Raw genomic sequence first — 12,324 nt, 5'->3', positions numbered from 1 at the left:
GTTTGGCATTTCGGCTGTCGCCATCTTGGATTTTTAGAGCCTGAAATGGCCAAATTTGGTAGAGGGTAGAGTTATGGACCAGCTAAAGACGGCCTTTCCCTCAAAGCGGTGCACCATTAAATATGTGTTACCTTAAGCCTTAATAAAATGTAAATGAGTGAGTTATATAAAATTCTCCCTCCGTACAGTTTATAAAATGCTGTAGAAACCAAATGCAGCATTTTAACAGGGGTGTCTATGAGGATTGACTTGCATCTTGAGCCAGCCTCAAGTGGCCGATCAGTGAACTGCAGTTTTTGGCACTTCCACATTGGCTTTATTTTTCACCTGGCTTTTTTTTTTTTTTTCCAACGGTTGCTGCTTGTTTTACATTAAAAAATTTTATATAAAGAGCAATATAGTTTCCCCAAACTTAAAGCCTTTTTTACTGGAGTGTAAATTTGTCAATTCTATGCTGGCCCATTTAGAGGATCACTTTGGTTTAGTGTGTTGTATTTATGTTCTGTAGCAGCAGGTTAGCACGTTGACACAGGTGAGAAATTTCACTACTTCGTCATTTTGTCAAGTTACTGGATCTAAAAAGAGCTTAAACTAAATTAGGGCAAGTTGTAGGGGCTCAACTTTGCAGAGAATTTCACTTAGAAATATTGTTACCGCTCCTGTCGGGCACCTGTTCTCTGCTCAAGTGGGGACTCGGTGAGGGCAGGAGAGAGGGAAAGATGAAGGCACGGGGGGAGAAGGGAAGGTGTGGCATAAACAGATCATGAACAGATGGTGCGATATGTGGAAGTGTGAAACCTGGCAGCGGGAAGGAAGCAAGAAGAAAAAAACAAAAAGCAGCTCTCAGGTGCCGACTCTGCCTGGCTGTTAGTTAACAGCAGCTGAAGCCAGCAGGCAGGCAAGTCAGTGAGTGACAAAGTGGAGTCATTTCTCAGTGCTCTAAAAGAGCCAGCACTCTGGGGAGGCCGGCAAGCTGCTAGATCTGCATCACAAAATGGGTAAATAAAGATTGATGCGAAAAGAGAGAAACAGAGGGGGGGAATGGGGAAGAGAAGCAGCCTTGTGGTGTTCTTCCTCTGGCTCTGTTCAGTTCAAAGACATATTCAGGACTCTGCTACAGGCGATGAAAGATCAGACTGTTGACAGGCTTGAAGAGTGCAGACAAGATACAGTGCACCTTGATGGTGGGGAAAGAAGTTTCAAAAGCAGATTGCTTTTCAGTGAAAATGTCAAAACTCTGTTTATCAGTGTCATTTCTTATTCATCACTTCTCTCAAGCAGGAAATGAATGAGTTGCCATTTTTTATTTTTCAAAGTACTAGTCAAAGTAAAAAAAAAAAAAAAGACAGTTTGATGAATTTGCCTGTTCTCAGACTGTATATATATATATATATATATATGGTCAGGTAATTTAGAAATGGCAAGTTCCTGAGAACTGATGTGTCATTGAGATTGGGAAATTAGGAATGTCCTGATCAAGTTTTTTTTTACCTCTGATCCCAATCCAAGACATTTAATATGGAGTATCTTCTGATACTGCCTCCCGATTCGACTTCTATTTTCCTAATACAGCTGCACAGTGCACCTTTGAGTACATTCAAGTTATCAAAATCAATCCAAAGTGTGACCTATGCTTGACATTTGAATAGCTCATTAATGCATTAAGAAAAAACTATTCCCTACATCAAAACTGTTATTTTAAACTTTATTAAAACTTATCTAAGAAAATAACGAAGTATAAAATAACAAACCCTCTCTTCAATCGTTTTGGCCATTTTGCAGTCCCTAGGAAATTTGTCACTCCCACATTCTCAAGTGTTTGTTGCTTCACTGCAGCCTGTGTCCGGGTCAATGAATTGTATTCGAGTGAGTTTTTATTTTTGTCATCTGTAAATGTTTTGCACTGATAAGGCTACATTCATAAGTTTGAATATTATTGACTTTTTGCTCCCTGAGCTTTTGCTAGACTTGCAGTGGTGTGGTGAGTGTAGTTGTCATAAGCTCAAGACAGCTGTCTGTCTCTCCTCTGAGCAGGACGATGACACACCATGCACCATAAATGGCCGCAAAATGCAAGAGACTGTAACACTGAGCTAAAATGAAACTAGGACTCATAACTTTGGTAAATAACATAAATAAACAGTCTCATACTATGTTTTGCTGTTATGTGCAGGACACACTGCACGCGTGAGCAGCGTGTGATGCAACCTCGCCAAACTGCTGCGTCTAGCACGCTTGGGGTGTTCATACTGGCAGTGTTGTTGCTGCAGCGCTGCTGCAGAGCTGCCTGCTGCTGTGAGTACTGTATTTCCACAATTATAAGCAAGTATTCCACTTATTTATGAAGCCATGCAAGCTCCTGCATTATCAACAACTGTGACAGCCTTGTGTCAACAACTGTTGACATATATGTTATCAGAGGGCTTCTTTTAAAACAGTAAAGGTTGAGATTAAAAATGCAGTCAAAAGTAGCATAATGTCATGGCATAATGTGCTGCTCACGAAAGCATTGTGTCCCGCGTGTTATCCATGGCATGCTGTTACCTGCACATACACACAAGGAGCTCAGCGAAGTGGAGGAGCGATCGATAGAGCTGGAGAGTTGACAAGGGCTGGACTCCATGTCGCCATGCATGAAAGCTTTGCAAGTAAGAACACTGTGCAACAGCTGATGCAAAAACAAAGAGCTGTATCGGGTACTACATAGCTCAGTAGAACTGTTTCTGATAATGGCTTGACTTGCCCCAATACCGATCTTTGAGACTGGATCAGGACATCTCTGTAGGAAACAGTTCTGATATGTTATGCAGGGCTCAACCGTACCTTCTCTAGCAGGTATCCAATCACCAGGAAGCCCTTTCCTCCCAGCATCTGCTCCTGCATGGCCACTGAGCTCTTTAGCAGCTCAACCAGAAAGGCCAGGAGAGTGGCACTGCAAAACAAAAAACAAAACATCTCAAACAGAGATAAAATACCCATCTATTCACACACGCATCAGGTGGTGAAGGAGTTATTCCATAAACTACAGCAGCATAGGCAACAGTGTGGCAGAAGGGAAAAAAAAACAAGGTCATTTTCAGAGGATGTCAGCAATCACCTGAGAACTCTGGCTCACCACTTTCATCCCTCTTCAATTCAGAAGTAAGCCTGGGCTCACCGGGCTCTCTGGGGACAGCGAGTGGTGTGGGGAGCAAGTTGTGTGTCTGTCTATGTGCGTGTGGGGTGGGGGGTTCAAGGGGGCAAGGCAGTGCGCCAAAGACGATTTTTTTCTTTTTGGAGGGCTTTTCAGTTGAAGCCTTTGGCTGAGTGACAGTGGTGCTCGGTGACACTTCTTAATCGGCTTTCCCTCTAGTGGCCTCCGCTCTAGCACAACAATCGCAAGGACACAATCACTCCTGTGCAGGCTTGCCCACAGATGCTGCACATACACTACAAGCATACAAACTCATATGACCATATGATAATGTAAACTTTGCTCAACTCTGTGTTTGTTTGTCAACCTCATCAGTTTGCAGATGCTTCTTTCTCTCCTTTAACTTAGCTAAAAGTGGATGACACGGGGCACCTGGTGCCTCAGTTGATAGAGCAGGCGCCCCATGTATAGAGGCTGTGTCCTCGCCGCAGCGGCCGCGGGTTCGACTCCGGCCTTAGCCCTTTGCTGCATGTCACTCCCTCTCTCTCTCCCCATTTCACACTTGTGCTGTCCTATCAATTAAAGGCAAAATCGCCCAAAAAATATCAATAATAAAAATAAAAAATTGGATGACAGCTAACTCTGTGTGCTCTTGGTTTAGCCTCTGATCTCTTACTGCAGAGCTTCCTTCCAATTCGCCAGAGGTGATTTATGTCATATCACTGCTGTTTGGAATTCAACGGGTCACAGAGCAACACAAGATTAGGTGTTTATTAAAAGAAATGTTTTCAAATTACTTTTCCAGGGTTCAGTTGAGAAAAGCCACTGCAGATCAACGAGCATTACAGAGAGTTAATTGTTGCAGAAGCTTTCAAGCTCTGCAGGCTTTAAAAGGACTCGATCTAAAAGCCAAGGCAAGGACAATGCTAGTGTTGTAGAAAGTGACTCACTGAGAGGGAAAGCCCCTTGACATAGCAGTGAGAGGGACAGAGAGCAGAGATGAGAGTAAAACTACAGAGGCAGTGAGCCCTGGGCATCAGGGGTCTGTGCTGCTGTGTGGCCACTCCCGCGTCTATCTAGTACTGCTGTCGCTGAACTAACACAGGATTAGAGCAGAGCTCAGACTCCATCCAGGGCACAGTGGGGAAGCTTGGGACTGACCAGCTCAGGATGATGGGGATGAAAAGAGTCTGAACCAGAGAGGAGATACAATAATGAAAACTGGACTGCAGCTACCAAGGCTGGTGCTATATAAACCCCTTTGAAACCTGAGCAACTTTGTTTAATTTCTGTCTAAAACATGGAAAGAACAAAGTGGAGAAGAAATTAAACAAAAAAAGGAAAACCTGGAAAAAAACATTGGATAATAAAAACAACAATTCTATAACTTTGAATACATAATTATGATTATTTTAAATGTATTTTTTGACAGTTTTACTCTAGCTTTTTAAAAAAATGATTTTCCAAATTTCCTTATTTATTGCAATACTTGAGCAGTTCTCGCTCTCACCAAGTTTCTCACCAACTTTTTCCCATCTTTTCAAAAGAGAACAAACCAATTTGCTCAGGGTTCAAAGTTTAAAATACTTGTGAAGGTGTCTGAATGCAGCACAAGAGAAGTGATGTTGATTCAGGTTTCAGAGTGTAAAGCAGGCAGTAGTATTTTACAGATATACAGGTATCTGTGTATATGTTGACCATTACACAAAATAGTACAGTATATATTGCAGAGAAAAAAAGTCCTGGCGTAAGCAGAAACACTCATATCACCATTTTTTTTGTCCAACAGCCTCTAATGCTGGATTTTGGGACTTTGTCACCAAGGTGTGACCTCCTGCGCTCTGATTTTACTGCCTGTAGCCTCAACAACCACAATAAAAGTGATAATATAAACACTATCAAGTCTATGACATCCCATATCGGAGAATTGAGATGCTTTACTCTTGCACCTCAACTTTAGTTTATATCGCCCCAATATGCTGTATCGGGTGTTATGTGGCACGTATGCGAGTCTACGCACCAATCCAATACCACATAATGTGGTGATGTCGTATATATGATATCAAAGTGCTTTATTGACCATTCTGAGAATATCTACAAAAAAAATTGTCATCCAGAAGTGTATTTAAATTGCCTCCTCTTTATTATGATTGTAGCAGTGTTTAAGACTATAAAAAATGAAGAAATCCAAAAATGAATGTCTTGATTATTTAACTTTGTTGAAAGGAGTTGCTGTTTCTGTGGGCTGACGCTTACTCAGCGCAAAATGTATCCCATTATGCACTGAGGCAAAGGCTGTGTTGCTGACTGCTTAACAGCGGTGATCCCAGAGGCCAAGCACATTGGGAAGTATTGGTACTTGGGATCAGCCGATATGCAAGTTAAAGTATTGGAATGAGTGTAGGGAAGGAAAAAATCATAAAGAGACATCTCTAATTTTTCCCCTTGTTCAAAAATATTAATGTAGCCTTCTTTTCTCTATCAGTCAAAAACGCAGCCTCATATATATGTCTAAAGGTTTAAAGGATCAACAAGTCATCAAACTCACATTAATTTCCGGGACTGTGCAGACCAGCTCTGTCAGGTGTTACTGTACATCTACAACCTGAGCCTGAGTCTGGAGAGGGTTCCTGAACTGTGGAAGACTTCCTGCTTGGTTCCAGTGCCAAAGATCGCACACCCCAGGGAGCCCAACCACTGCAGGCCTGTGGCCCTGACCTCCCATCTGATGAAGACCCTGGAGAGGCTCATCCTGCACCATCTCCGCCCACTGGTGAGCTCAGCGCTGGACTCCCATCGGAGTGGACGATACTGTCATCTACCTACTGCACCAATCCCTCTCTCACCTGGAGCACTGTGAGGGTCATGTTTTTTGACTTCTCCAGTGCCTTCAACACCATCCAGCCTGCACTGCTGAGAGGGAAGCTGGAGGCAGCCGGTGTGGACAAGCAGCTGACTGCATGGACCATCCACTACCTCACCAACAGACCACAGTAAGTGAGGCTCCACGACTGTGTGTCTGATGTGGTAGTCTGCAGCACGGGGGCGCCGCAAGGCACAGTGCTCTCACCCTTTCTGTTCAGTCTGTACATCTCAGACTTTGTTGACCACTGCCACCTACAGAAGTTCTCAGATGATACGGCCATCATCAGATGCATTTCGGATGGGAACGACCAGGAATACAGGGGGGTCATCAGTGACTTTGTCGGCTGGTGTGAGACCAATACCCTGCAAATCAACGCCAACAAGACAAAGGAGATGGTCATAGACTTCAGGAGGAAGTCACCCCCTGTCACACGGGTGAGAATCCAGGGAAAAGAGATAGGGACAGTGGACTCTTACAGGTACTTGGTGTTCACCTCAATAATAAACTGGATTGGACTACAAACACAGACGCCCTGTACAAGAAGGGCCAGATAGACTCCACCTGCTGAGGAGACTGCAGTCCTTCGGAGTCTGCAGGACCCTGTTAAAGACATTCTACGACTCCGTTGTAGCATCTGGGATGTTCTCTGGAATGTTCTCTGGGAGGATGTTGGCAAAGCTGACATCCATCATGGACAACTCTCACCACCCTCTGCATGAGACTGTGAGCAGCTCCTTCAGTCAGAGACTGAAACACCCTCGCTGCAGGAAGGAGCGCTTTTGCAGATCATTCATCCCAACGCATCATAATGTCATGAGCCACCTGAACACTTTACCTCCACTGTCCCCACTTTACGCACACACAGTGCACCCCCACGCACATATTTGTATTACATACATTAATGTATAGTACATATACATATGTATACTTATTTATTATCTACATATATCCACAACCATTCGCCCACAATGCATACTGTGTATGCTTGCAATTACCTTCAGCTAACGATGTATATATCGTGTCTTTTTTCTTTGTTATCTTTATTTTTAAATTGCTGTATATAATACTACTCTTCTTATTTATATTTCTTAAATTGCTGTTTTCCTTCTGTCATCTGTATCTGAGCTGCGGTAATGCATAAATTTCCCCAATGTGGGATCAATAAAGTTCTATCTATCTATCTATCTATCTATCTATCTATCTATCTATCTATCTATCTATCTATCTATCTATCAGTATCAGTAACATTTCTCTTTCTTACCATACAGTGGGTTCCACCTGGCTGTCGTTCAGCTGATGGTAGTCCAGCTGAGCGAAGATCGGGAAGAGCACCTGGATCCCACCGATGGAATGGATGGCACTGTGGATGGAGTGAGTCACTGTGGCTTTTACATCCTGTGAGGACAATGCAAACCAAATCAAACAGACCTTTGTGATGACATTTTTAAATCTGTGCAGTAGAGTAGAATGAATCAATATCTTGGCTGGTGACACAGAGTTGGAGTTGGCTTTGAGTAAAGCAACTGACCTGTAGCATAAGGGCGTGTGGTGAGTGCACAAAGATGGAGGCATTTTCTTTCGGCGAGGATTCCAGGCAGAGCTGTGCGTCAGTGGCCTTGGCGTTATAGGTGAAGGCGATGGAGCTGGCCAACTTTCCATCATACAACACCTGTTTGTGATGCTCCGCTAAGTGGATATCACTCTCAGACTTGAACTTAAATGTGCTCTGGAAAAGAGAGAGAGCAAATGGGAGAGAATAAAAGAGAGGTATAGAGAGAGAGAGAGAGAGATTGATAGAGTGGCTGCTTCTTGCACATGAACCCTGCCAGTGTCTCTGGAGGGTTATCATTTAATTATAACTTAATTAAAGAAAAAAATCCATTCAAGAATAAAAATGACAAGATGCTTTTCTGTATTGGCAGCCACATTTCTAGAGGTCCAACTGTCTTTCTTGGCACTGAATGCTTTATAGTAATTTTATTTTATTTTTTTAATTGAATAAAATCTATCTTTTGCATTTCTATCATTCTGAAATTCTGCAATTAACATCTTAAAGCAATCATTTATTTGCCTTTTAGGGATGCAAACTGTTTTTAACATATTAAACAACTAAGCACGAGTCTTTGTCTGGTCATGTAGTTAAATTAAGCTGCAGTGTGGTGGAAGAAAATAAAAAAAACCTGTAATGCCACTTCCAGTAAATGAAGTGTAAAATCTAACAGATTTTTATTTTGCAGTGCTAACATGTTAATGATTTTATCTTTGTGTCAGATAGAGGACATATGATAGTTATGTCCAGTTGGTTTCATTTTGTTTTAATTTGAATGTTTAAGATGAAGCCTTCCTTTTTATCTCTGTAGGAACATTGTTTGATGACAATCTTCAAATTCCTCTGCAGAGTTCAATGACAAGGATAAAATGGAGCTGATGAGAGGGATCAGAATTGCTTTTATTCCAAATATAACTGTTAACCTGCATTAATTTAACCCAGCCAATTACTCTAGCCTGTCCTGGAGCAATCTAAACTCAAGCACACTGCTGAACCCTCATGAAGGCACACTAGAATAGAAAAAGACTACACAGAGTGCTATGATTGCAGTCTTTAACTTAGCCCACATTAGGATGTTTACCAATGCATAGGTTTCTTTCTATTTATATTACTTTCTTTTTTCTCGAGGTTCCTTATGTTCAAATATGCTCTGCACTCCTGGAACAGGAGCAAATACAAAAAGAGAGTATTCAGTGTGGCTGAAAGCACCTTCAAATTAAAGCCGGCAGTCTGCAATTTAGCTTCGAGTTACTGTGTCACTTCACATCCAAAGCAATCAGACTCAGAGTCAAAACATTGTACAAATACTTGCTGAGATCACAATATAGGCTCAGTACTCATTTATCAGATTTATTTATTGAATTCCAGCCCACCACATACAGATGAGAGGAAAACTAGAACTAATTAACATCTTATAGCAAATCTATATATGCTGCTTGGACCATTTTTGATTCTAATAAATACTGAACAAATTACACTTGTTACTTAAAGGCCCAGTGTGTAGGATTTAGAGGAATATATTAACAGAAATGTAATATAGTATCATATTTATGTATGCTTTAGTGTATAATCATCTAAAAATAATAACTGTTGTGTTTTTGTTACCTTAAAATTAGCTATTTATATCTACATAGGTAGAAGGTCCTTATCCCCAGAGTTCACCATGTTGCACCCCCGTGTTTCTGCAGAAGCCCAGAATGGACAAACCAAACACTGGCTCCAGAATGAGCCATTTGTGTTTTTACATTTTCGCGACAGCCATCGTAGTTATGGCTACATGGTTGTGGTTATGGTTACAGATATTTCAATGTGAATCTGCTTTATTCAGTGTTTTTTTTTGTTGTCTGACCAGATTAAATCACCTGGTCTGTCTGTTTTGGAGAGGAAGAGACCTCTGCAGATAATTTATCTGCTTGTAAAAACATTCCGAACATCTGGATCTAACATTATTAGAGAAACTAGATATACAGCCACACTTTTGTATGCCTCCATGCACCAGTCAAGTTGAAATTACAGTTTACATCTATGTCTTTGAAAACGTTGATGATTCACATTTTGAGGTCACCATGACCTCGACCCTTGACCTTCTACCACCAGATGTGAATCATTAAATTCTTGAGTCCAAGTGGACGTCTGTGCCAAATTTGAGAAAACTCAGAGGAAACTTCAGAAATTGTGTTGACAAGAATGAAACAGATGCAAGGTCACAGTGACCTTTGAACACCACATTCTAAACATCACATTGTGGAGTCCAAGTGAAGGTTTGTGTCTAATTTGAAAAAATTCCTTCATGGTGTTCTTGAGATATTGCGTTCACTAGAATCAGCCAGCCAGCTGGACAGACAGACAGACAACCCGAATACAAAATGCCTCTCTGCCCCTCTGGCCTTGGCTACTTCCGGAGCGGGGAGTTAAAAAAAAAAAAGGTCAGCACATATTAGCAGGTGCAGGGCTAGCAGCTTGACAAGCCGAACAGCATCAGAGTAGCACTGATCTGTACCATGAAACTGCTTTTTGAAGTGTTTTTCCTGGTTTTAAACACCTGATCTGTTTGTTTTGGACAGAAAGGCTTACCTCTGCAGATAACTCCGCTCCTGGTAAAAATCTCCTGAACAATGAACAGTGAAAGATTTCTAACAGGGAGAAGTTTCAGTTGGTTGCAATCTGCAATGTTTGCCATTAGATGCCACTAAATCCCCTAAATCTTGTACACTGCTCCTTTTATGATCATAGAATGATGAATTCACTAATTGCCTTTTTATTTTTTTAACATGTCACAGTGTCTAATTTCAATATGTCTTAAGACAAATGAAGCCATTTGATGTCTGTGTAAAAAGAACTGGATGCTCCATCAGTCAGTGGCAGTAACACATTCATTATGGCGGACATAACAAATAGCTGATCGATAACAGACTAGTCTTAATTTACTCAATCAATTAGGTGTTGACAGATGAGCCGAATTAATCTGTCAATGCAGTGCAAATGGAAAATGCTTAATAAGGAAATCAAGTCCTCTAATCAGGAAGGCTGAATTATTAATGAATGAGAGAATTTTTTTTTCCTTCCCTCTCTGACTCATGAACAGCGAGCGGATGGTGATAAGATAAAGTGAGACAGAAAGCGCTAAAGTAACAGTGAGGAAACAAACCATCTGGTCCTAGAGGGACTGTGGATAAATACAGTATGTTATGCAACACAAGTAAACAGGGTTCATGCACCTGCCTAAAAGGCATCTAAATCTGGGTTGTCTTTTCTTTCCAGCAAAGGAGTAAATGGATAAAACGGTACGCTGACTCAGGTTGTCAATGGTACAATGACTGCGCATTCTATTCTGAGTGCCTATAAAAAGCAGAATTCTAAGTAGGTGGCGGCCTTCAGAGGAAACACTCAACACAACGGTGTTTAGTGCTATTCTTTATATAATATTGTATACCTGCTACATATGCTGCACAGCACATTTAAATCTGATACAGTTTCACAACTATATATCAAGGTTCCAACACATTTTTATGCACAAAATTTTAAAAAATTTCCATGACTTTTCAAGGACCTTTTATATTATTTTATTTTTTGTCTGACATGTTTGTCAAACATATGATATTTGAACTCTATTCAAACATTATTTCAGTTAACTGGCAAACATAATGGAGGACACAAACGTGGGAAGAAAATTAAGGAACGTAACATGATGGTGAACAAAACATTGTCACCCATCCATGCATATGAAAGCTAGCCTAGGTGACATTAACAGCTTCAGAAAAGTAAATTTGCTGTTATGTCACATTACATGACAGTTATCCACTGAAGATAATGCATAGTCTTTAATTTCAATAAATTCCCTCACTTTTCCAGACTTTTAATAATTTTAACTAATCCCATGACTTTTCCGAGTCTGGAAAATACTTTTTAAATTTATTTAATTTTTTTCAACGTCATGACAAAGGCCACTGTGTTGAAACGTGTCGGCGATATTCCTACATTTCTAAACTTTCCTACTCACTTTTTCTTTCCGATACCTGTTCCAAAAGACCACTCCACCACGTCTGGGTAAGCTGGTTCTCACTACAGAGCACCTTGTTTTACAGATATTATTAGACACATTGTAAACGACATTCTCAATTCCTTTTTTTTTTTTTTAGATTTTTTTTGTTGTTTTTTTTTTTTAACTCGCTGCGGCAAGGACATAGACTTTGTATATGGGGTGCCCAGGTGAGCTAGCGGGTGCCCCGACATTTCATGACCGTCACAGGATTTCCATGACTGTGGGAACCCTGTAATACGTTAAGTTTTTCTTGATTTTCTGGGTTTACGATTTATTTGGGGAAAGTTATTCCTTTTTCCAAACGATGTCGGTCAAGTCCATGTATATTTTCTGCTGCTGTATCTGTTCCTGGCTATATTAATCTAGCAGGAGTTGTACAGGGGACTGTACAGGGGAGTTCCAGAAACAGTGAGAGCTGAGGCGAGCCGCATGTAATGGCATATCTCCTTCCAGTCGGATAATAAAAAAGGCTAAGAGGTATTCTGCTCATCTGATGTGATCAAGTCCGCACAGAAGCCAGCATGCATCTCATCATGTAGTCTCTAACATCCTTCAGAAGTTCCCACTCATGAAACCCAAGTGACAAGAAATAACAAGCTCCAGTGCCCTGCACTTTAGTGTGAGCCCTGCCGCAGTGTGAAAATAATGATCTCATGGGTTGTGGCTACAGTAACAAACCCTGTAGCATGACAGCATCATTCCATGGGCCAGCCAGTCACAGAAAAGAATTAGAG

At 41.2% G+C, this 12,324-nt stretch overlaps 1 protein-coding gene across 1 annotated transcript in view; it reads right to left on the bottom strand.

Annotated features, from left to right (window-relative positions):
- nbeab (neurobeachin b) overlaps window positions 1–12,324 on the bottom strand; it is a 291,848-nt gene that overhangs the window by 193,896 nt on the left and 85,628 nt on the right. The window contains exons 10-12 of the mRNA XM_088079139.1: window positions 7,528–7,725; window positions 7,261–7,394; window positions 2,824–2,932 (exon numbers count right to left, since the gene is read on the bottom strand). Of these exons, the coding sequence (XP_087935265.1) occupies window positions 2,824–2,932; window positions 7,261–7,394; window positions 7,528–7,725 (441 nt within the window). The remainder of the gene's footprint in view (window positions 1–2,823; window positions 2,933–7,260; window positions 7,395–7,527; window positions 7,726–12,324) is intronic.

Source organism: Plectropomus leopardus, chromosome 6 (genome assembly GCF_026936395.1).
Source record: "Plectropomus leopardus strain MGB_pleo_1.0 chromosome 6, ASM2693639v1, whole genome shotgun sequence".
NCBI lineage: Eukaryota > Metazoa > Chordata > Actinopteri > Perciformes > Serranidae > Plectropomus > Plectropomus leopardus.
Note: the sequence above shows the minus strand (reverse complement) of the source record. Positions and strands in the feature narration are given on the sequence as shown.